Below are 26,649 nucleotides of genomic sequence, written 5' to 3' on the forward strand. Positions count from 1 at the left end.
CTCAATCAGCTTTTTTGAAGAGCGCTTCCATTACACTCAGCATCTCCATCACGGCCCCCTGCCTCGTCAGTAAATATAACGATAAACAGTCGAGCGGCTGAAAGTGCAGGGCCAGTGCTTTCTGAAACTATTTTTTTATTTGACGCTCATACTTGAGTTATTAGACTTGACATTTTACAATGTAATCCGCCGGGGATGAGTGTGTGCGAGTGTGCTTGAGAGATTAATAGAGATGCTGTATATGCGGGTGGTGGCGAACTTGCAGTGCAAACAAGAATAGTTTGTTGTTTACAGGTGTCAGTGCTGGACACATTCAAGATGAAAGACATCCATCAATGCTAGAGGTCCCCTAGCCTCCAAGCTTCATGCATTTAATGCCAAAAAACATAACAACATGATGCATCAGAGGCATCAGAGGCTCTGTGCTTATTTGTCTCTCACACACACACACACTTACTCTGAAGGCGGTGCCCTCCTCGATGATGGTGGGCAGCTGAGAGAGGCATATGTCCACGGCCAGGTCCCACGCTTGCCTGTAGAGAGGAAACACACACACACACACCGCATGTAAGTGACATCATATGTCATGAGGAAGATCCTTAAATAAAACTTATTTTCAGGACTTTCCAGGAAGAATAACAAAAAATAAATAAATGAATAAAAAAAAAACAAAAAAAAAACTGCCAATCACATTTGGTAGTGTGGGATGGCCAAAGGAAGATCGCATTAAACTGTGGCACCGTTTGCTACCTTTACGAGTTAGAAGCTGCATATATCAAACAGCTAAGACTCAAAATTCTTTCCATACCAGGCATGAACTGAGACCCTGAATCCAAGAATTTAGATCCAGTGATATTTTCTAAAGAACAATGTGTGCTAGCGATGTATTATAGGGTAAGGACTCTGTGACACTTCACCTTATATCCTATATACCAGAACTCCATATGAGTCCAGGCCAACTGTCGTAATACCTTCATACGATGTTGTCCACAGTGACCCTGGTAACAAACAGACTAATTTTATCCATATAATTTCCAGAGTCTTGGAAAATAATTTGTATGTATCCTTCACCTTAATGCAGGAGCAACAGTAAATTTGGTGCGGTGGTATTTTTGTGGTGGTTCTCCAGTCTTGGTGACTGTACGCTACACATGTTTTAAACCATAAGCAACATGGCTCATTTCACACAGCTCATTATTATTGGGCTTCAGGACACTGTGTAAACTGGAAACGCCCCCAAAAACAAACCATGGATGTTCAGAGTGGCGGCCAATTTCCAAAAATTTCCAAAATAGTTCTTTACATAACAGAAATAGTCTTGATGTCGATTCTCTGGCCTTTAATTTATTCCATTTTTAACCAAAATACATGTAAATATTAGGGGTGCAACGATACACAAAATTCACGGTTCGGTTCGATACTTTGGTGTCACGGTTCGATATTTTTTCGATACAAAAAAAATGTTCATGCCTTTTTAATTTGTCATTTATTAAAATTATAAATATATATTTTAACTCAAAAGTACAGTTTTTAAATTTAACCCTAACCCTTGTGCGTGTTTTTTATTTTGACAGCGAATGCGCACCTGCGGACCACTTATGTGCAGCCCTGGTTATTTAGCTCGTCATATTGCAGCCACAGAAATTCTTTTGTCCATGAAACCATAAAGCTGCACTTTCTTTTTGCCTCATAGTCTGATTTGTCATAACTTCTCCGTTTTGTGGTAAGCTTTTCTTTGGCTGTCACTTCTTCACCCTGACCTGTCTTATTTGGCTCAGCAGAACTGAAATGCTTTTACACACTCACTCACATAAGCTCAGCGATTCTCTGCGCGATCAACCTCTCACATGTTTAAGCTTGCTGCGGGAGATTTCACTTGTCATGTTTGCATAGTAAGCTAACGATTAATAAGACGATGTCAGAGGAATTGGTGCACAAATTATCATCACTCACAGATCAGTGCTGTCGCTCTCTATACACAGTTCGCGGGATTGCAAAGTGAAAGCAAAAAACAAGCGCAAATTCAAACGCGATTTCAATATGTCACATATTGACAGTGGCTCACCGATGCCAATGACATAATAACCCAGCTACATTTCCGAAAGAATGCAAAAGCATTGACATATATTTTTCCTACAATAGGCCGACGGGCAGGGCAGAGATAGATTTTGGTACCCCGACTGGAAAAATCGCTAGCCCCGGGACGTCGGGCTAGCGATATTGCGAGCCCTGTATCTGATTGAGGAATCACTCATCTTTGGAAAAGAGAGTTTATTACAGAGAAATGTCTCTTTCCAAAATAAAAGTTGTACTATCCACTTCTTCTGGGCTATATTCTCAGCAGCATAAGGAGAATCATGTGCTAACAGCTGTCTAAATGACTCGGCTAAAGTTAGTAGCATGCTTGCTTTTTTTTGTCTGCTTCCACTTGTCTTTGCACTAGGATGATGTCGGCGTAAATGTGCAGTCATATTGGTTGTGTTCCCGCTAGTGCTTTCAGGTTAATCTCGTTGAAATGACCTTAACGCCACAACACGGCAAATCTCCGTTAACGAGCTACCGCCAATCGCCCCGTGCATGGGGCTAGACGGCCAACATGTTAACGAGCTAACTGCGCTAACACACTAGTTCCCACCCATGTAATTGAGCATTGCATGGCACATCCAACATACTGTTTTACTTTAGTCCATGACTCGCTTACCTTCAGGGTCATACGTCACATGAAAACCAAAATAATTCCAAACGCCAGATCTGAATGAGAGTGGGGGAGGTGCCCTGCGCCCTTCCTTCTGACTATGCTGTCTGTGTTGAGCGCTCAGTGAATCTGCGTTCGACTACTCCGCCTACTTCCTCGTCAGAAGGAAAGTTGATAAAATAAATTACAAATTTTGTATTGTTCGATACATATGCATACCGAACCGAAAGCACTGTATCGAACGGTTCAATATCGATACGAATATCGTTGCACCCCTAGTAAATATTACATTTTATTGCTAAAGACTTGGCAGGGATTTCACTATTTACTGTTTTTTAACCTCTTGGTATTCTCCAGATTAACCTGAGTCTTGTCCAGGGTTGGAGGTAAGCTTAGGGTTGGGTTTTGTTTTAGCACCATCCTCAAAAGGTAAACTCTCAGATCTACTGATTCTCATGTAGCCCCAAGCAGAATCAACAAAAGCAGGTCATAAACCAGACCTGGGCCATTTTTTCCATCCTGCCACTAACACTCATTTTGCTCAGCTCACGTTTTCTCCCTCGCACTCCTCATCATGCACACGGGCTTCTTTAAATTCGCAGCCTGAGGTCCTGAGGAGGGCAGTGAGGAGCCTTTAATCCCGTTGGAAACACAAGCTCTTCTCTCATGGCCATCATTTCTAATTCATGGGGTTATGCAACTCACATTAAACCTTATCACAGCTTCTCTTTTCTCTCTTTCTGCCCGTCTCTCTTCTCCCTTCACTTTCCAGCTCCTTATTGCAGACAATTGAACTCTGGGCCTCGATGGGGCTTTTTCCCCTCAGTTAACAGGAGGCGGGGGTTGAGTCATGTTCCCAGTCGATACGCAGCAACGTAATGTGATGCTGAACCACTGATGCTGAGTTCACTCTGTCTGAGACTCCTGCTTTAATGGCCTTTCCCATTATCTCAATGTGATATAATAGAGTTGCACTCTTGGTCAACAGCACATTGTTAAAGACATAATGGACCCACTGATGAATGTGTAACATGCAAACATGCAATACAGCATGTAGAAAGCATTTGTGGCTATTCCAGCTTCTGTCAGCTGCTGCAAAAACAGAAGCGTATATCTATTCAGGAGCCGGTGTAGTCGCCTTCCAGTGAAAATATTACCCGTGCAAACACACACTACTGCTCTATTAAGAACAGATGCTGCTCGTTTTACAGTGTTGGTGCCATATGAGGCCTAATTTTTGACGTACTAGCCCTGATTATATTCATGCACTGTTTCAACTAAGACTTCTGTTTACATGAATAGCTTACATTGCAGTTAGCAAACAAATGATTCCTCTAGATGCACAAGTCAGAGTGCTGTATTGTGTTATTTTGTTTTTATCCAACTCATTTTTAAAGACAAACGTGGAACAACACCTTGCTAACCAACCCAATCGGGTTTAATCCTCGTGCTTATTTAGACGCTACGCTGAAGTTGCTACAGTAGCTTTAGACTAGCTGGGCAACTTATTTCTAGAAGTGTGATGAGGCTGGCTTAAAAAGTGAGCCAGCCTCCATAGACACACATATGAAGTTGTCGAAGTTTAAAGCAATAAAACATTATGCACTCCACACTGTATATAAATGCCACTTGTTTTGCACATATTCAACTCTGTATATTTTATATATTTTATTATTATTATTATTATTTTTTTTTTTTACTATTTAATTTGTAAAAATGTGTACACACACACACACACACACACACACACACACACACACACACACGTAGGAAAATATTTAGTATACACATCCAGAAATGCATACACTATTATATATTGTACATATATTTATTAGTTTCAGGTTGGCCATTCTTGTATTTTGCTCGTTTGTGTTGTTGTGTTTGCACATCTCTGTTGCTTGTGGGGCTCGCACACAAGAATTTCACTCGCATGTGCTGTGCCAGTGTGCCTGCACATGTGATGTGACAATAAAAGTGATTTGATTTTGATTTGATAAAAAGCCTTTTTATAGTCTGATACAAAGAAAAGGTTTGGTCTCAGTGGGCAGCTTATCCCCTTTTTTAATAACTCATATCCAGCCTTGACTGACAGTCGTCCTGACATAAGGAGTCGACCGGTGTCGGCTGGGCCTCATCGTCGCTCATCACTGAATTAGACCTCTGCTCTGTTTTGTGCTGCTGATGCTTTTTGGAGCATTTTTAATTGAATTACTTCTACTGACCACCCAAGCAGGTTGTGCAGACTAACATGTAATATGAAGTCATGTGAAGGGAGGGACAAAAACCACACTGGAGATGTGATATCACAGGCACAGGCCAGTGCAACAACAGAGGAGGGAATGAGCTTACTTTAGTTAGCCATAAAGTGAGTAGATGGTGTGCAGCTACTGAAGAAAGAAGATTCAACAAACTAGAAAGTGAGTCAGTGACCTTCATTATACCCGAGTTGGACTGTTTGCAGTATTATAGTATGTGTATCCTTAACACTTTCAATTTCATGCTTATCATCAACACTGGCACTCCTATGACTCCATCTAGATTCAGTGCAAACTGCAATTTTTTCAGGGTCACATCATACTGTGACTGCACTGCTGCTAAGAAGTTCCCCACTTAGTGGAAACCGCTTCTTTCTCCACTGTAACTTAAAACTATATATTACTTGTAGTGCTGTTACTTAATGTAATGATCCGTTTGCCATACAGCAACTTTAAAACTCGTTTTAAAATGCTTCTTTAAATGTGATCATATTTGCTTCTAAAGGCCTCTAAAAGACAGGCGTTATCATTCTGTTCCCTGTTGGCTAGGAGGGCAATCCTACGGAGGTGGCGGGATGCTGCCCCTCCCAACAGTGGTTATATGACCTCATGTCATGTCTAAAACTGGGAAAAAAAAAAAAAAAAAAATCAGACATTTACTCCAGAACTCTACTGGGAAAAATCAAAGCATGTGGGGTCCTTTCCTTCATGCATTTCAAAATCTATAAGAATTTTTCAGCAAACTCTCTTATGTCAGGTGTGGAAATACAGTGTACAGGGCAGTGACCTGGGTGGGATTATTTTGCAGGGATTAAGTTATGTTTCTCTCTTTTCTTCTTCTTTTATTTCACAGCCTTAAATGTACGGGCTGATTACCCCGAATGTACAGACCATCTGTAATCCCTTTCTTCTCTTTTTGTCCATATGTATAAAAAAAAAACTCTTAATAAAAAGACATTGTTTAAAAAAATGTGGCCATGTGTGACTGCTACTGATGTTGTTATACGAGCTGCTTTCCTTAGTTTTGGAGAACAATTATTGTTGGTTTTAGATACAGTTTGTTTCTTGATATGGTACAAAAAGTAAAACTTCTACAAGTACAGGAGGGAAGACGCTGCTGGAGCATCCTTCAGAGTTATGGTAATCATTAATAGATCCATTGGCGCTGACAGAGCTGTGAGAGCCTTATTTTTGGACATATGATGTTAATATTATAAAAAAAATCGCTCTGAATTAAACGTGTTTTCTCGGTTTCATAACGTCAAGTACTGGGATTACAATCTGTGTGCACACATTGCCAACAAATCTCCATCCCTGCTGGTGTTTATGTAACCCAATGGTGTGGAAACCAGCAGATAGAGCAGTGCTATCAGCGAGGACACACTCACGGGGAGGAGGCTGCTGCACTGTTTAGGATGACAGCATTAACTTGGATGATGTCTGCGAATCCGAATGAGTAACTCATCACACCAAAGCCCGTCTGTGTGCGATGAGGGGACAGAGCAGGGGACCAGTTGGCGCTGACTAAGCTCTTTTTGTGTGTGCGAGTGCATTGCCTGCAGAGAGTGGTGCAGCAACGCGCAAACAGGAGCGCAGATATAAAGCAGACACACACCCACGCACACTCCCACACTAAAACTGCCCACGAGGGAGCAATCAACCTGGGGTTTATCTGCTCTCTCCCATCTCCTCCATCTGAATAACAATTGCTGTTGGTGTTCAGGCACCAACATCGATCAACGAGCACCCAAACTGCTTAATTCCTCCTCTATGTTTCCCTTCCTTTCCCATCTATGTTCATCCAAACTTTTATTTTTCCACCAGCCTTATATCTCCAGCACGTCCCTTTTTCATTGTCCATTCGGTTTAGTTTTCTGCACTCTTAAAGCGCCTCTCTGCTGTTAATCTGTCGTGTTTAATACTGCATGTGCTGCTGTGAAACAAAGTGATACTCTTCATTTCTTTGGCGGTAAACTGTAATGTACCCACAATCTAAAAAAAAAAAAGTGGGTAGGCATGAGAATGAAAGGCTACTGCTTCAGTAAAGAGCAGTATTCTTTACAATAAGTGATGCCAGGCTGTTACACAACAAGTCACTCCTCGAGGCAATGAGAGTGAGAGATTTTTTTCCCAAACACAAGCCAGATAATGAGTGGGAGAGATGGAGGGAGGCATTTATAGAAGACCAAGAGGAGAAACAATAGATAGTGGGAGAAGTGTTGGTGTAAGTAAAGCAAGATAGACGATGGGATAATGTTCCTAGCAATGCCTAAAAGACTTTAAAAGCTCGTCTCTGTGTTTACAAGTGTAGTTACGAGAACACATGACTAATAAATCAGTAAAATGATGCAGAAACTTGTCAGTCCCAAACTGTGTGAGTATAAGTAAAACCTTTAAACTCTTATTTTGTGTTATTAAATAATTCAAAAAGGTTTTTTGTTTTTCCCCCGGTTTATTTTTGTGGTGTGGCTGCTTTTAAACTAAATCTGCCATGGCTGACACAGATAAAGACGTCCCACAAAGTCTTTTAACATCCCCCAGAGGACAAGTGCTTTTTCGTTGCTTTCAGTCAAAAGGTGGACGCATTTGGCTGCAGGTTAATGTGAGTGGGTGGGAAAAGAAACGGCAGCACTTTTACTCTAAATCCAACCTGTCTCGTCTCTGCACTGCATTTATGTTGACTACAAAATAGATCTGAGGCACAGAAGGGTTTCAGCAGTGACGCTCCTACCAAGTAAAATGACAGAGATGAGAAATGACCATGCAGAGTCATCTGTTCTTTGTTTTAAATGACGCTCGTCCGCACAGTCACCACATCAGGCTACAGCAACAAGGTTCTGTAGTGCGCAGACAAAGTGAGCATGAGAAGAGCAAACACTCTTCTCATGCCACGAAACAAAAGAGGAAAATAACTGCAGTTCCTCAAATGACCACTTGAGGCCGACACTCAGTTTTACAGCAGATACATGCTAACATGCTTACAGCATGCTACAAACAACAGTTCTGGCCTCCATGTGTAAACAACCCAGTCAGGACAAACACACAGGTGGCCAATTGCCCGTTTTGATTTAATTCCTCACAATTTTAATTCATAATAAAGGCCAGGCCTGCTGTTAAAGAAGGGAATGTTCAGCACTTGGGTGGACTAAAAGACACCCAAACAGGTTTTGTTTGGATTGCAGATGCAACGTGCATCTTGTGATAGGTGATAACTCCCTCAGCTTCACCCATCGACCCAGTTTAAAAACTGAGGCTTAAGTTTTAAGCGTTTAGACATAAGTTTTAGTGTTCGACCGTCCTGATGCAAAGATAAAGAATTTTCTATTTAAAAACACACACATTTGCCGAGGAGAAGAAAAGAGGAAGGCTACAGAGAACATTCATGGATGTAGTGAAGGAGGACAGATGGTGTGACAGAAGAACATGGTCGGGAATAAGGATGAGATGGAGGCAGGCAGGCCGCTGTGCGACCCCCTCGCGTGAGCAGCAAAAAGACTTCATATGCAAAGGTGTATTTGTGAATCATAAAGATATACATAGAGTATACAAGTACTTTTCCATATCAGAACACACTTTCCTGCTTTGTTACTGGTATTACAGGTATACTGTGAAAATTACCAGTCAATCAACATAAACACAGACTTTGCCCCGCCCCTGGTGAAGGCAGCTGTGTGCCTCTGCCATGTGGGAGAGAGCAGCACATGGAGCCAAACTGGAAACTGTCAACATGCAAAGATAAATGAGAAACAAGATTCGTGGAAACTAAACTTAGTATAAATGAAGAGCGTGCATATGCTCCAGAGAAGCAGCAAATAAAGACACCTACGTGTTTTGGCTTACACTTCAACATTATATTTAGAGGTTGTGAGAGTAAATAAGGCACTTTTAATATGTTGTAGTAACTGTAGTTACACAGATGGGTCTACATTTTTACGCAGACCCTGACGCACCCTGTCCTGTTTTTGCTTATAGACTAGAGTGACAGCAACGCTCTTGGTCACACTGCTGCACATACAGATGCTCAGCTACTGTGCACCTTCTCCTGCTTCTGTTTTCAGACAGAGCACAGAGCTGTTTCTGCGACACGGGTAAAACAGGCTGCAGTGCATCCGGTAGTAAAACAAACACTGTCATGCGTGAGCACGATCAGCTCTGGTGTCACGCTCTCAGGTCGCTTCTTCTGACTGGATTACTCTTGAAAACGTCTACTGAATGCACAAAGATGAAGTTGAATGAGAGCTCCATAAACTCTCTACAAGTGCAGTTAAACTCCCAGAAATATCTCACTGCATTCAAAGTGTTTATCCTAATTGCTTTGGTAAAATGAGGAATTGCAAAACCAAACTAAATGGTCAGAAAGACGCAAAGTAATTCCTGATGGAAAACAGTTTCAGACATTTAACATTTAACAATCAAACCCATAACTTTAGAACAATTGAGCCCTGAGGCAGATTTTTCCTTTTGTGCATAAGATGCCAGACTCATGGCCTTTTTTAATATCCCCACACTAACAATCATTAAACAGGCACACATAAAAAAGGCAACACTGTCTGCTCTCTAATCATAACGTGTGTTTGTTAGAAAGTCTGTTCAAACTCCAACTGCAGTGCGCCTGAACAAACAGCAAAGCCTCAAGGATGACTCTCCCTCGTACTCTTGCCTTCTGCTTTGCAAAGCTGTGGACATCTGTGTTACCGGTGTGCGTGAAAGTGAGCCCCGAGCTCCGTTTGTGTGCGTCTTACCACATGGCGTGCATGTATGTAGGGGGCAGGCGGGGGCTGCTGACTGGTGTGCAGTTGTATGACCTCATTATCCTCTCTGCTAACAGAAAATTGCGAAACAAGCTGGCCACCAGCAGGTCCTGACGAAACAACTTCTGGAACAAATCTGCAGAAAGAGAAAGGGAACATCAAATGATTTAAGTGAACACAGAGATAAGTTTGCATGTGGGAGGAAACGGGGGCCTGAAAGACTCGATAAACAAAAAGAAGCTTAACTAGAGCGAGGCGACTACTTTAGAGAAAAATGGGCTACTTTGTTTGTATGCATAGAGAATATAAAGGGCAGGAAAATGCAGATTTAAGCCGTGTCGCAGTCACGTTTTCGTCAACTCATTAGTGTATTCACCAATTCACTGTAATGGGGCCAGGCCAATCCCATGGCAATCTCTTAGCTTATGATTATGATTACTTCGCTTGTGTGTTGGGGATATTTTACGAGACACTGTCTGACAGCTTCTGTGCCCACTGCTAGTGTTGGGCTGTTTAAACACTGAAGTGTCATTGTGTGTGTGTGTGTGTGTGTGTGTGTGTGTGTGTGTGTGTGTGTGTGTGTGTGTGTGTGTGTGTGTGTGTGTGTGAGAGAGAGAGAGAGAGATTTGGATTAGGTGTGCAGTGCCTTCATTACAGGGATTCTTTCTGATGCGAGATGCTTCATTAACAGCAGAGCCCCGAGGGTTTAAAAGGCTTCTGCAGCCATCAGCCTTGTCACATTGCTATTCTAGCTGGGATACAGTTTGTCTCATGAGAGTCTGAGCCCTCCTCTGTGTGGATGTGTGTTGCATTCAACAGACAGGTGGCCAATGAGGGAATCTGCGTGCGATGCATGCAAACTGTAACAACATGTAGAAAAAAAGGAAATTGTGTGCGTTTTTATCTGGGGAGGCTGAGCTTGAGGGTAACGGCTAATGGCAGCGCTGTGTGTTGTAAGCAGGAGTTTTGCTACGTGTGTGTGTGTGTGTGTGTGTGTGTGTGTATACGGGTTTTTATGTCTGCCAAATTATGTTTAAATGATGTCCCCAATTACTCTGCTAGACGCTCCAAACACAATTAATCTCAATTTGAGCAGCCAACCTGCACGTACTGCACTTTTGGCATTTTATAGAAAACAGCTTCACTATTTTCTACCACTGGGGACGTTCTCAAAGTTTTAGCACTGCTGATGCGTCACTACTGCGCAGTTTTTATTAGGTGCCCTAATTTGAGCTCCCTGAGAACTGAAACACATGGGGTCATTTCATTTTTAATCACTGCCCAAACATGTTCAACTAAAGATTGCAGCGCGCCTCATGTTCCTCATGTTCCTGCATGTTTGCTTCTCTAATCATTTTAGAAGAAATTAAACTCTTACCTTCTTTTTCATAATTTATTGTGATATAAATATGTTATAAGGCTTCATTGCCCCTAAATAGAGAAATACAACAATGGTTTGATTTATGTTCATTTTCAAAAATGGATATTGACATTGACGGAAATATGCCAGATTTGATTTAATTGGCTGATCTTTATCTTCTGGCAACTTAAACCATATGCATTAAAATGAAAAGAAAAAAGCACCAGGGCACATACAGCAGCCCGTAAGTGCATAAGTGATGGAACAATGACATAATGTGCAAAACAAACATTAAATAGAAGCAAATAAGCAGAACTTCCAGCCACTCATCCAGATTTATCCATTTCATTTCTGGATTAGAACTGACTTGTATTTTAGCTTAAACTAACTGTTATTGTGGGTTGTTAAGCAAGAGTATCTGTTCAATCTGTTTATTGTATTAGTTCATATATTTTGACTGAAAAAAAGAAAAACAAACAAAAACTAAACCAAGGTCAAGGAAGTCACCTTGGACACCACTACAGTCACTTCACTGCTTCTGCTAATTGCTGGAAAATGTCAACGCTTTACCTTTAATTTCTTTTTGGAGAAGAGGATGAAGTCAGAGGGGGCGCAATCTGGTGAGTGGGATGGGCAGTGAGCAAGGACTATGATGACATGGCCAAAAGCAAATTCTGGCTTTTTCATGTGCTCTGTGACGGCACCCTGGCACAAGTACGTTATGGAAATTATGAGTATTTATACCCTCTTAAAGAAAGAGCTGTTCGTGAAATGAGGCTGACCAGATCTGAAGGAGAACGAGTTGCACCAGGCATGGTCATCCGATTTATAGCTTCGAAACTCACACAGAGTACCATAAACCTGCTCCTACACCAGCTCTAAATGTCAGGAAACGCATTGCGTCTCTGCTACAAGCAGCTCGGCTTCCCATGTAGAGCCAAAACATCCAGAATCACCATCAGACAGCAGTCACTGGACTCAAAGTCTCCACTGGGATTAACCCTGGTTTAGGTTTCCCTATTTAATTAGACCTCAGCAGACAGGCGGGTTAACCCCAGAAAAATCCATTACTGTGCACAGTTTAGCTGGTTTGCAGCAGATGCTGTCGCTCAGAAACCTCGGCTCATTTTTGCCGTATCTAGCAAAACACTGGCAACCATCAGTGGCACTCTTCAGCCACACTGACTTCTCAGCCTCTCGCATTCACAAGATTTTCATAAAACCTGACCTGGACTGAAACACTAAGTTTGATGTCCACAGAGAAATCACAGATGTGCACCTCTAAAGCTCGCTGAGGTTTTTTAGCTGATGGTTTATTTTTTAGTGTGCTTTCCAGGCTGTGATATTTTCCCAGTGTCTTTCATTCCCAACATTTGTTTTGGAAGTTGAGATGAGTTTAATTTGGGATGCACTCACTTTCCATCATAAGAAAACTATTTCTAACCCAACTAATGTCTTTCTTAAGATCTTTTAAGGTACATTATTTTGGTGAGAACAGCTTGCTCACGACTGTTAAACAAAACTGTGTGCCTGCGTGTGAGCGCCTCACCTCTGGGCAGAACATTCCAGGCGATCGTGTCGGTGATGGCTGTGAAGATCCAGTTGAGCTCTCCGAGGGGAGTGCGTCTGTCATTGAGCCTGCCAGGGATCCTGCAACACACACAACACAACACAGATGGCTGTGTCAGCCGCGCTCACTGTATGTCGAATAGTTTACTCAGAGGACAAAGTGGCAACTGCTCAGTACTATCATCACAACACATCTGAAGAAATTTACATTTGCACTTAGGTGCTTACTCAGAGGCCGAAAAGAAATGGGAGGCAGGATATGTGTGCACTCATACACTTGTGTGCAGAACACATACTGTAACCCTGTGAGCACAAGACCCGAGACACAGAGCGACATCAAAGATACATGCACTGTTTAGCTCAGATCATATGTGAGAGCCACGTGCAAAAGGCTTCAGGTTGCAGTCGTCGCGTAATAAACTCCAAGTGGACTTTTTAATCAAGTTAATCACAAATCAATTTGTGCGTGCATCTGTCATTGTCAACAGTAATTAAGATTTGTGTTCCACTGCAGCAGCTTGGGGCGGCTACATATGTTTGTAGGAATGACCACCTAATCAGATCCCTCAGCTTTTCTGGCATGAGAGCAACCTCAACTCTCTCAAAGTGGAGCGAGCGTGTGGGCAACTGGTGTAACCCCATGTCCCATGAATAAAGTCACCATATCCCTCTAAGAACTGGGTGCTTTGTTATTCTTCTTTCTTTTCCGCACAAAAAAAAGAACAAAGAAGAAATTTGACAACCATCAGAACAGGTTTTTGGTTTTTCCAAGGGTGGCCCTGGTATGCTGTAAAGGCAGATATCGCCCTCACTAACCAATGCTGCACACCCAATCAATTTGACCCCGAAATATGACAGAAACCACTCGGCTGTCTTGATGCATGCTCAATCATCCAGGTAAGTAAATCCCAAAAAGCTTGATTCTGGTCACCTGGATGAGTGACGAAACGTTTCCCCCCCAAATAAAAACGTTATGTCAGGTGAACAGAATCAACCTTTTGGGAAACCACTCAGTTCAGAAAACAAAGCAGGAGTTCATCAAATTTTCGATGGTTGGTGGCTAAGAGTAGGAGAGTGGACTGGAAGAGCACCCAGAAGTACTTTCCAATAACAAGGTACTCTTTTCTCCTCTGCAACCTTGGTGATGTTGTGTAAATCCACCAATTATTACTGCAATTTGTAAGCTGACGACTTGCAAAGGATCAGCCGCCAAAATGACCAGCAACACATACCTCTGACATAATCAATACCCGGGCAACTCATCTGACCCGTGACTATTTGTTATCACCACTGGAGAAGATGATAAAAAATATCGACGACTTTATATACCTCTGTTATTAAAACCATTTTAACCTTTTCGTTTTTCATCGTTGGTTTAAATCAAAAAGGCCGGAAGGACATTGTTAACCTTTATCTCTAAAAATCAATCATAGACAGCTGCTTCACTGCTTAGTACTGAATACGTTTACTAAAAGGCTCGTGTCATTATCAGTGGTGCTTCACTAAAATCCTCATCTCACGCTAAAATCCACCTGTAAAACAAACAGCTGAAAGTTCCTGGAAGTCTGGTACAAGAGTGGATTGGAGAGGATTTCAGTCAGTGGTGATGGAGATCTTATCAGACGTAGGAAATACGAACACAGCCTTTGATACACCATGTAATACCATCTGGGAAGTGTCTGATTTGCAATGTATTTTAACACGTGGCCACTGCAGTAAAAGCATACCTGGATATAAGATCACACAGCAGAACACCATCAATAATAGATTTTCCTCTCGAGAGTCTGGACCTCAACATTATTGAAGCAGTGTGGCATCATCTTAACAGAGTGGAACAAAACGCAGCCAACACACAAAGAAAAGCTTTGGTTGCACTTCAAAAAGCTTGGATGAATGTTCCTGAATGTTCCTACTTCTGGGAATTTCTTGGTCATACCAAATACTGACTTTCAAGATTTTTAGAATTGCACAAACTTCCATTCATTTTTGCATGTTTCGCTGACTACTATACATATTTCACATTTTCCTTGCAAAACAACAATGGGTTGGCTCATGACTTATGCGCCATACAGTAAAAGTGCCAGATTTTAATCAGGTTCATCAATCTAGCACAGATTATCTTCAGACCAAACCTCATGAAAATGACCGAGTGGAGTTTTCTCAGGGCTTAAAATTGCTCACCAGGAAATCCGACTATAATGTAATTTCTATGAATCACATCTTGCTACAGAAATCCAGCATTTGGCTCCTGTCTGACATTATTGCATTATTCACACAGCTGTGCGTTTGCGCCACAGTGACTTGACATGTGTAAACCCATGAACTGTACATCATACTTAAAGACGGTTATTCCATGACCAGCACCGTGGAAATGAGAGCTTGAGAATGTGCTGCTGAAAGAGAACAAGACGCCCCGACAGTAATCGCCGTAGCAAAACCAAGAAAATTACCTTTACAACACCTACCCGTCTGCCTTTTAATGAGCACTATTAAAAGCAATGAGGGAAACTAGGAGAATGGGCAAACATTAGCTGCCTCAGAGGCATTACAGTTAGTGTGAGCCATTTGAGCCCGAATAAAGAAATATATTTTAAATTAATGACAAATGTACAGGAAAGATAAATGCAGGAAAACACTGTTAAGAGCCTGCACGACCTTGATCACTGCAGCAAACAAAGCTGAAAACCTGTTTGAGTATGGATATGATTTAAAACATCAAACGTTCAGATTTGTTCCTATAAAGATTACTCTTTCAACAACACTCAACTGAACTGAAGGGACTGATTGCTTGAACTTTGACATTTTGGAAATGTAATCATTATTATCGTAAACATTCATATAGAATTTGGTCGTAATTATCATATGAATTCTTCAGTTATGCTAAAAATGTGTTAAAAAATAGACGTGCAAACCTTTTGGGGGAAGAAATTGCAATATTTCTGAATTATTATCAGTGATTTTGGTTTGTTAGACCAAAATGGTTAAAAGGTACATGTTGCTTCATATCTAGAAAATCAGGACTGTATTTACCATGGTTAGAAGATGATTAATTGTTTATGATGTTTTCTGCAATAATAAATATAAAGAAAGACAACAAAAACAAATGCAGGCCAACAAGTTCGAGAACAGCTGCTCTCCATCCTTTCTGAGTGAAGTTTTCAAACCAACATGAAAATGAACTTTTCCTGTGTGAGACAACTCTGACGATGAACTTGCTATGAGGACACAAAAACTATGTTATCCTGAGATAATGAGATAATAAACTTGCAAGATCAAAACATAACTGTAAACCAGAAGTGGTTTTGGCTTCTTTAATAATGTATAAAATGAGAGGGAAACAAGTTTTGGTGAATAAATAATGGAGGCTCGGTAATGATTGGCTCAGAAATCGGTTACAGTAATTGCACAACACTGACATCCAGAAGTGCGCTCGCCCAATTTGATCACGTTGTGTCATCACCGACAGTCACTCCCTAACGTTATTGTTTCCAGCCTGATTTTATAATCGTTAGTTGGTGCACTACAGCACTGTCAAGAACCAAGATGTCTCTACACAGAACCATTACCGGTCAAAAAATGACAACATATATAACACACAGCCACCTCAGTGGTAAACACTTGATTCCATTCACTATAAAGCATCAGCAATAAAGTCCCGCAGCAGCATTTTAAGCTATTTAGAATCGCCAACAAAGTACTTTTTAATACACAGAGCGTGTGAACTTTTTCTGACCTAAACCTCCCCTCTCTTCCTCTAAGTGACAGATAATGGAAGCTGTGAAGCTCCTGGCAGGTACAAGCCAACTGTATAACCATGAGGGCCGGCCAGCTCCTGAGCACTTTGAGTGCTTGCCAAAGATGTTTGGCAAGTCAGCAGTAAGGATGAACACTCAGCAGTTCATATCCTTGCTTAGTATCCAATATAATATATTTGGGGACAGAAAAAGACATTGCACTGGTGGACGGATGAACAGATAGATGGATAGCTCACTGAACGGCCTGGAAAAATGCCCTCTGAGGCTTTGAGGCTTGTGTCATCGATCAAAACCTGTCATTTCTTCACATTTTCTGGTGTTTTGCTGTACTACGGTATTTTGTATATCATTTTTATACTGATGCGCTTGTTTTATGTGAGAACGCACATGGATCTTATCAGGCTGTACTGTGAATGAGCATCATTAATCAGTGATATAGTTTGTTTGTTGAGGCACTTGATGAAACATCAAAGTTTGCGCTAGTCATACTGATGAACTCATCTGCTTTCCAAACCACCAGAGGCTTGAAGACGAGAGGTCAGACACACATGAAACAAACTGAAATGTCGAAGTTAAAAAAGAGAAAATCATGAAAGGCTGAATTGTGACTAAGGCTGCGCAGATCACAACAAACCTCCCTGCAAAGCTGCCTATAAGCTCCAGTGGGTATTCCAAGACTAGCAAACAGTATAACGTCTGAAATATAAGCCAAAAAAGATTTAAAAAATGTATTTACTTATATTTAAAGGGGTAAAAGGGGGGATGAAAACCATCTCTTGGTCTTTCTCTTTAAACCATAGTTCTCTGGTATCATTGGGCAGAATAAGGCCCAATGACAGATTTTGTTTTTATACCACTGATGCACCAAACGCCCAACACCAATCCATCCTCAGCATGTCTGAAAACAAGCTTCTGGATGTGAGCAGGGTCATAAAATCCTCTGTAAAAGGAATAAGCTGTTGATCTTATCTAAAGAGAAAAGGCACGCACCCCGAGGGCAGCTGCCATGTAGCTCCTCTCTGATATCTCTGTGCAGCGAGTGCACCAAGTATTCCCTTACGGGATCAATTAATGTATTTTAAAGGCTGAGGTGCCATTTTCAGCGATATGATTTCTTCAATATTGGAGTCTAACTTCAGGGACTCCCCAGTGAGTGCCACACAGACGGTGTCAGACGCTCGGAGGGGTTGGGGGGGCTGGCTCTGCACACCGGGGGGAGTCTCGCTGTGAATATGGATCAACCTACGACAGTTATGTGACCCCCACGTGAGATAAAAGAGAACTGATGAGCGATGAAAGACGCCGTAGCATGAGACATACCGAGCACGTAAAATCCACATGCGCTGTGCTTCGTGACTCCTTATGCAAGAGCCTATTGTGACTGGATGCAGCCAGAATGTGTGTTGGATGTATGTGGGAAGCAGAGACAGAAGGGTGCACAGATGGAGCAAAAACAGAGGAATGATCAAATTAATAAACAAACCAACAACATGCAACTACTCGACGCCGCCATTATGTGGAATTCATTTCACCACAAATGTTTGTAACATCTCAGGAGCGATGAGTGTAACGTGCATTGTTTCCAACTGCGGATGACCTTTAAAGGTGAGAATACGAGCCCAGTGAGTGGTCAGCGAGTGCAACACATGCTCATGCCCACGTGTCCAAGCAGGACTCGGCAAAAAGATGACAAAGAGGATTAAAAAAAGGCTGCTTTGAATACTATTTGTAACCAATTACGCAAGACACGTTTTAAAAGGCTGAAAAATAACAAGCTGTCCTGGTTCTCTCTGTTGGAGCCTACAAAGAAAAACCACCAGGTGTGATTTAGGTATTGTTGTTGCTAGGATACCACCGAGCCGGCTGACTAGTCGCCATCACTAATGTTTGTCTAGTATTTTTGAAAACTTAGTTATTTAGTTCTTTACAGGACACACTGGCATCGTACAGTCAACATTAAATCGTTATAAATAACAAACAAACAGACCGTACACGACACACAGAGGACAGCTCTCAGCTCTCAGCGAAGCCGGTCGCACTTTCTCCTCTCCTCCTCACCCTTATCTTCCCTGCTTAGCATCTATGTCCTTGTCTTGTCTTGCGTGCATTACTTTCCCTGGAACAGCCTCTCACTGTCGTTCTCTAAACCTAAAAGAGAATTATGGATTTGATCAACTGGTCCCTGAGTGCTATTGACACCCTTTTCTCAACGAGAAGTCGGGGCTCGGGAGAGCCTGAGTGCCCTGGAGGGACTTTCCCTGCCGGTTACACGATGGACGGGTGGCAGAACTGGAGGACCGTGTGCCTGGCGGGACTGTCGATCGAGGACGCTGAAGATATCTACCTATTCGGAACCATGATAACAGGGTTCATGCTGATCGGCGTTGGCCTAGCCCTGCTTTATCGGAGAAATAAGAGAGCGGAACCGGCTGTTCAAACCCCCACATGGCTGCCCGCTGGATTCGAAGCGCGGGGACGAGGTGCGACCTCTCACAACGAACGTAATATGGTCAACACCTTGGAGACGCTTACTGCTGCTGTGAAGGCTCAAAACAACACCATTGAGCGTATGAGGGGAAACATCAGAGAAAGGCCTGCTCAAAATGACACCCTTGAGCGACAGTTGGAAAACATCGCAGAACGGATCACTGCAGTTGTGAAGTCTCAGAATCAAAAGACTGACAACACCTTGGAACTGAAGTTTGATACCATCATGGGGAGGCTCGCAGCTCTTCAACGCGAAGTTGAGGGACCTGTCTCAGAGTGCTAAAATTCGAGCTGCTCACAAAACAGAAATTAACAATATTCAACATTCGGACACCACGGCGCCAGCTGCAGGCCCAAGGCTGGAGCCCACCAAAACAACTCCCTGATAACGACTGTGTGATGACTGTTCTTCCCGTCCCATGAAGGCCACCTGGGTTGGCTGGCAGACTGTTTACTTAGCCTGATAGAGCGAAGGACACTGTCTCCGCTGAACTCTGGACACGCACACACGTACACTTACACTGATAAGCAGTGTTGGGGAGTAACGGAATACATGTACCGCCGTTACGTATTTAGAATACAAAATATGAGTAACTGTATTCCGTTACAGTTACCGTTTAAAAAGGTGGTATTTAGAATACAGTTACTTTGTTGAAATAAATGGAATACACTGGGGTACTTTCCTGTTTCATTTTGTCGCGGGTCAGGACTGTTTGGGTTTTGTTTGACAGCTACGTTCTTTTGTTCCAGGCGGCAGCGTTACGGTTGCCATGGTTACAGGGCGACGCTCTCTCTCTGCGACTGTGTGTTTCCTGGGTGAGAGAGCGCCTTTTCGTTGTTGTTGTTGTTGTTGTGCTAAGCTAACAGGCAGAATGCTACAAGCATAGCTCTAAAGAATGTAGCATCATGTTCAGTGTAGTCCGTGCTGCTGGGAGAATGGACTGCCATACACGTTATGTGTCTGTGAGCGCTAGGAGGGAGAAAAAGGGGAGTGGAAAGGTACGAGCAGTCATCGAGCAAAAACGGGAGCTGGAAGCATGTAAATATAATAATAACCACTGCAGCCAAGAAGAGTGCCTGACGAGCCCAGTTGTAAGTAAGCTATTAAGACTCGACTGTACACTGTGTTCGTGTTTTCCTCCGAAAACAACAAGTTCCGTTGGAGCAGCCTTTCAACGCCTCTCTCTGTCTGTCGCAAGAAAAGTTGACCCACACAACAAAGTAGAGCTATTTTTCGGCTACCAGCCGTATTATGCTGGGCTTACACTGTGCGATTTTTTCAGTCGCGCGATTCAGCTCCTGCTCAAACTGTACGATTGACTCGCAGGGGTTAGAAGTTCATAGGTCACGATGCAGGGTCTCACACTATACGGCCCGATGCTCTGATGCGACCTGAGTGCTCACACTGCGTCCATAAAAATGAAGGTTATAACAGAAATTCTGTCGCTCGCTCTCCGTCTTTCACTCACACAGACACACCACCACCATCAACTTTGCTAAATTGCTAATGAAAAACATTGGTCAGGCAGCTGTGATTGAGCAGCAGTGTCGATCCAACTATTTTCACGGTTGTTGTGGTCGTGATAATTTTGTGAGGCCACATCGAAAGGGCTCGGATGGTTCTACAGGTTGTGCCTCCATCGCTTGTGTCCAGATCACACGCTGCACTGCCGTGCTACGCCGTCTTTTTCGCTGACATTTGTGTTTGCGCGTGCGCAGTGTGGCAAACTGCGGTGACACCCTCACGACCAAGCGATTGATGATCGGGAGCTGGTCGTGAGGTGTCAATCGCTTCTCGTTACCTCACGTATACTACACGATGCACGACGCACGAAGGCCAAAATCGGGCCGATCGCCAAAACGATCGCACGACTCAAAAATCGGCTCAAAATGGGCCAAAAATCGCACAGTGTGAGCCCAGCATTAGTCAGAGGTCCCTTTACTACAGTTCGGAGTCGCGGACCTTCAAATCAAATTCAAATCAAATTCAAATCAAATTCAAATTTTATTTGTCACGTACACAGTCATACACAGTACGATATGTAGTGAAATGCTTGGACAACTGCTTGTGACCTAAAGAGAACAAAAAAGGAAAAGGCTATGAATAAGATAGGAAATAAATATGAAAAATTAAAAAGGGTAAATTTAACTAGGAAGGAATAAAATATAAATTAAGGTTAAAAATGAAATAACTGTACAACACAAATTAGAATGAAGGGTAAATTTAACTGGGAAGAATAAGATAAAGATAAATATATAAATTAAAGTTGAAAATAAAATAACTGTACAACAAAATACACAATACACAATATAGAACTATATAAGAATGTATGAAGAAATCTAAATATAAATAAATATATACACAATAACAGCAGCTGTACAAGTATTAACCGGAAATGAAGAATATAGTGACCAGTGTTGTGCAAAACCAAAGTCCAGAAAGTCCAGTGTGTGTGTAAGAACCATATGTGTGGGTCAGTACTGTGTGGTGGTGTGATTGAGAGACCGTATCGCCTGCGGGAAGAAGCTCCTCCTCAGTCTCTCTGTGTTGGTCTTCAGGGAGCGGAATCGCTTTCCTGACCTCAACAGAGAGAACAGTCTGTTGTTGGGATGGCTGAGGTCCTTCACGATCTTCCTGGCCTTGGTCCAGCACCGCCTGCTGTAGATTGAGTGCAGGTCAGGGAGCTCGGAGCGGATGGTGCGCTCAGCTGATCGCACAACCCTCTGTAGAGCTCGTCTGTCCTGCATGGTGCTGTTCCCGAACCAGGTTAAGATGTTTCCCATCAGGATGCTCTCTATGGTGCAGGAGTAAAAGTTCCTGAGCACCTTCAGTAATAGTAATAAATCACACAGCAATAGTACATTCACGTTGTTGTAAAAAGCATGATAATATTGTAGCGGGTCAGGGCTGTTCGGGGTTCTGCTTGTACAGTTATGTTTTGTGTATGTTGCCATGGTGACGGGTGACGCCCTCTCGCTGCGACGGTGTGTCCTTCCGGGGTCAGAGGGCGCCCTATGTGTGTTGTGGTTGCCGCGCTGAGCAGTTAGCTAGTGGCAGTGTGTTCTTCTGCAAATGTAATAAACGGCTGTGCTCCCTGGCTAGCTCACGGGAAGCAAGACCAAACGATACCTCCGTCTCCTCCTTGTCTGAACTCGCCACAATATATTAAGTAATCCAAAGTATTCAGAATACGTTACTGTCATTGAGTAACGTAACGGAATAGGTTACAGAATACATTTTGGGGCATGTATTCTGTATTCTGTAATGGAATACATTTTAAAAGTAACCTTCCCAACACTGCTGATAAGCACACACTCATCCCCCCTCCCTTCCAAACGCCTTCGATGCTTGTTTCCTGAAGGGGCAGCACGGCGGGTCTGTGTGCCGCGCTGGAATGGTAGCGCTGTGCAGGGTGGCTGCTGTGTTCGCTTCGGATTACTCCTCAACCCCCACCCACCCCTGTGGCTTGTCATGTCTTCACAATGTTGTGCTGTGGACATTTATGTGCTTCTTGTGCAGAGGAGTTTTTTTTGTTTCCTGTTCTCATGCTGTCCTACCATGGAAGCATAGCATGAGTAGGGGTCTCTTTTTTCCTCTTGTACTTTCCCCAGTGTAGTGTACATTTCAATGTTTTTTTCTGATTCTACCAATCTCTGACCTGTATCCCCATGTAATGTTTGTGCTATATGTGTAAGGTCGGGGGGGGGGGGGGGTCCTATTTCACTGCAGGGCAACCTGCATGTGACGAATAAAGCTTTGATTGATTGATAATAGAAAAACATTTTTATTAATATTTGTAATAGAAACAAAGCATAAAATCAGAGTAAATAATAAGGAAAATAAATATAGTGTAAGAAGTAAAAAAAAAAAAATAAAAAAAAAAAAAAAGATAGCACAAGTACCTTAGACAAGAAGAAAGTATTAAAGAGTCATTTAAAACTATTTTTCCTCTGGTAATGACGCTGTGGAGCACAAATGGAAAACACCTGATATTCTTTAGTTTTTAAGCGGCTGTGGGGACAACTAAGAGCTGATGTGTTAGTAAACCGACAAAGAAGGGAAGCCATGTAACGTAATCCCAAAAAGTTTTAATTTAATTCTATACCCAACAGGTGAGCATCAACCTCCAGGGCTGAAAGATGAAGCCAATTCCTCTAATGATAGAGAAGTGAGTCATTCACCATAGACGCCCATGTTAAAACATTACAGTTCAGCTAATTTGCTCATTCACTGTTTGTGGCGGCCCAACAGCCAACCACTGTCAATTTTGCTAATTCAAGTCAGTGAACGGGTGCACTCGACCATGCTGTTGATGCCTTTTGGAGCATTTTTGGTGGCCTGTTAGAGACAACCCACAGAGTTTGTGCTCCAGGGTTTGAGAGTGAAATCCTGGCATATTAACAAGTACTTAGTAGGAGTTATCAGGTAAACGTGTGTGCGTTGAATCCGTACATTTTACAGATGCAGCTTGCTAAGGAGGCTTGCTAGTAGGGCTGGGCCATATCATACCGTTCGTGATGGCAAGCTACATTGTAGCCACAGTCACCCTGGGGCGCACTGACAGAGGCGAGGCTGCTGGACACTGGCGCCACTGGGCCCTCTGACCACCACCAGTAGGCAACGGGCGATCGTGGCTCAAGAGTTGGGAGTTCGCCTTGTAATCGGAAGGTTGCTGGTTCGAGCCCCGGCTTGGACAGTCTTGGTCGTTGTGTCCTTGGGCAAGACACTTCACCCGTTGCCTACTGGTGGTGGTCAGAGGGCCCGGTGGCGCCAGTGTCCGGCAGCCTCGCCTCTGTCAGTGCGCCCCAGGGTGGCTGTGGCTACAATGTAGCTGCCATCACCAGTGTGTGAATGTATGTGTGAATGGGTGGATGACTGGATGTGTAAAGCGCTTTGGGGTCCTTAGGGACTAGTAAAGCGCTATATAAATACAGGCCATTTACCATTTACCAAGTGTCTTGCCCAAGGACACAACGACCGAGACTGTCCAAGCCGGGGCTCGAACCGGCAACCTTCCGATTACAAGGCGAACTCCCAACTCTTGAGCCACGACAGTGCCCCTTATAATCCCGTGTGCCTTATGTATGAATTCTGGTTGTGTTTACTGACCTCGAAACGATTTTATGTACACGGCGCTCGAGAATTTGTCAAAAATGTTGTAGTACAACTTTGCTAAGCTACGAAGCCGCACCGCTTGATGGATTGTCGGAGCATTACGGCTATCGTAGTAAGAAGCCTCGCGGAGTGATACGTACTGTGCCTCAACATAATATTACCGTATTGTGTGTGTGTGCATCCTTTTTTTAAGTTTTGTGGATATTATACATGGTTATGCTGAGGATATGTCAGCCAGTTTCCACTGGAAATGCCTCTTGGTTAAACTGTCAGGGAGGAATTTGCATTTGCACTGTTAAATTTTTAAACTTTAATCCGCATAAAAACAGCTGCTTGTTTAAGTGAAAATACATTGATGGGGTTTTTTTCACTAATAAAGTTGTGGAGTTGTAAAGTATTTTGTCTCGTTTCAATTTTATAGTTATATTTTATCAGTTATATCGTTATCGCACATTTTTAAATGTATATCGTGATAAATATTTTTGGCCATATCGCCCTGCTCTACTTGCTAGCTTTAGTTACACTTAACATGTAAAACAGACTCGTCTTAAATATGTTAAGTCCTGGCTCCAAAACCAATACAAAGGGTTTTAAATCTAACATTAAAGTTAGAAAATGAGGATTAGAACAAACAAATGACGGTAAGGGGGATAAAGCCATCTTTTATATACAGTCTATAACGTGGTCTTGTTGAAAGTCTGGCTTGTAACAAGATAAAAGGAGGAAATGGCCTTTTGGGCAAGCACAGAGTACAGAGAGCTTGATCATTTCAATATTACGAGGTGAAAGAATTTATTTAAGGCAAGTTTGAGATGAAAAAAACTATCTGTACGACTCTTAATCAAGGGTCACATTTGAACTCCATAATCTAACGGAAGCTTTAAGGCAGGGGTGGGGAACTCCAGGCCTTGAGGGCCGGTGTCCTGCAGGTTTTAGATATCATCCTGGGTCAACACACCTAAATCAAACAATTAGTTCATTATCAGGCATCTGGAGAACTTCAGGATAAGTTGAGGAGGTAATTTAGCCTTTAAATCAGCTGTGTTGGATCAAAGACATCTAAAACCTGCAGGACACTGGCCCTTGACGCCTGGAGTTCCCACACCCCTGCTTTAAGACTTCTAGTATTTAGTATCAAGATCGAAGCGATGAGATAAACACAAAAGTCACTACCTATAGTCGCCCTAAGTCAGCAGAACATACAGCCAAGCGTAATTTGCAAAGCAGTGGAAATGAATGTTTGAATTATCTGAATGAAGAGAAGTCACTAATGACGTCAAATACTGAGCTCAGAGATGATCCGTTATTTCACTTTGACGGACACCAGCTGACTCAACACTTAGCCCTCTGTCCTACAGGCAGGAGATGCAATCAGCCAAAACAGCTACTAAAGCATCAGGATTTCCAGCGTCTGTGTTAAATTCACACAAACACCTTCGCCAGTCACACTCAGGTCTGCTGAAACCTCAATGAAGACAAGTACGGCATTAATATGAATATGAAAACTCAACTCTGTGAGTATGCACCCTGCTTTAATGTGATCTTGACAACTCATGCTAGGGCTGGATTGGCTGACCCTGAGTTATGCTGCTACAGGCTCCGGCTCATGATGCAGTCCACTCTTGTTTCAGGCTTCAAGTGTTTATAGGCCACTGCTGCACGTCTTTGAATGTCGTCTGCTGTGTTGTTTGTGGTCTCTGTGTGTTCTCCTATTCTTTTATCCTGAACTAGGGGACATCTGCTCCAAGCTGAGGGTGAGCCCTCTCCATGAGCCTGGTTCTGATAGATTCTTTTCCTGTTAAAAGGGCGTTCTTCCTCGTCACTGTCGCTAAATGTTTGCTCATAGAAGACATCTGGATCATTGAGGTTCTCTATCTAATACTGCAGGGTGTTTACCTGACAGCAAGTCCCTTGAGATGACTTCTGTTGTGCATAAATAAAAGGGAGTGAACATGAACACAGCCTCAAGAATAAAGATGCTCAACAGGCTGGAAAAGGTTCGAAAACCCCCAGATTACACATGACAGAATTCATGACCCAAGTTACCCTCAATCAACAAAGATCAGTCCAGTAAAGTAGCCTGTAAGTGTCTGAAGACCTCTCATTGGCTAAGGTGCATACCTATAGGTTTACAATCAGCTACATAGCGGACAGCGATGGTGCATGGCAGAGGACCGAGGAGAAAGCACGGCTCTTCAGAAAAAACATTGCATATGAGGTTAAATCTAATATTTTCACTTCAGCTGTCTAACTGTATTCCCTTTAAACAAGAGCCTGTAAATGTGTGGAAATAAGATGTTGCTTTTGGTCATATTAATGTAGAAATCTTAAAAAAAAACAAACAAAAAACTGGTCTTTCTGTGTATCATGTTTTATTCCTCATATAATAGCCTGCTGTTAATAATTCCATGGTTGTGCATCAACTCAAGGTCACGTATCTCATGAATTACACATTTTACAGCTCTTTTTTTTTTTTTTTTTTAAATTAGGACAGTTTCAAGTTGAAAACATCTCCAATGCAATCTGTTGAGCCTATACTAAAAGGTCAGCATTTTGCTGCCGTGCACCCTTACCACTTTTACTGCTTTGTTGCTGTGTTCATCTCTGAGGCAGACAGGTAGCATGAAGGGTCAAGCAGAGAAGGCATGTGTGTGACGGGTT

General features: G+C 42.6%; 1 protein-coding gene across 4 annotated transcripts in view; it reads right to left on the reverse strand.

Moving 5' to 3' along the window:
* The window catches only part of rptor (regulatory associated protein of MTOR, complex 1), a 204,413-nt gene that overhangs the window by 68,433 nt on the left and 109,331 nt on the right, over positions 1-26,649 (reverse strand). For all 4 annotated transcript variants that reach the window (XM_026169798.1, XM_026169801.1, XM_026169800.1 and 1 more), the window contains 3 exons: positions 12,611-12,711; positions 9,693-9,837; positions 458-533 (listed from right to left, as the gene is read on the reverse strand). In XM_026169798.1, coding sequence (XP_026025583.1) covers positions 458-533; positions 9,693-9,837; positions 12,611-12,711 — 322 coding nt within the window. The remainder of the gene's footprint in view (positions 1-457; positions 534-9,692; positions 9,838-12,610; positions 12,712-26,649) is intronic.

This window comes from Astatotilapia calliptera, chromosome 6, assembly GCF_900246225.1.
Source record: "Astatotilapia calliptera chromosome 6, fAstCal1.2, whole genome shotgun sequence".
Taxonomy (NCBI): domain Eukaryota; kingdom Metazoa; phylum Chordata; class Actinopteri; order Cichliformes; family Cichlidae; genus Astatotilapia; species Astatotilapia calliptera.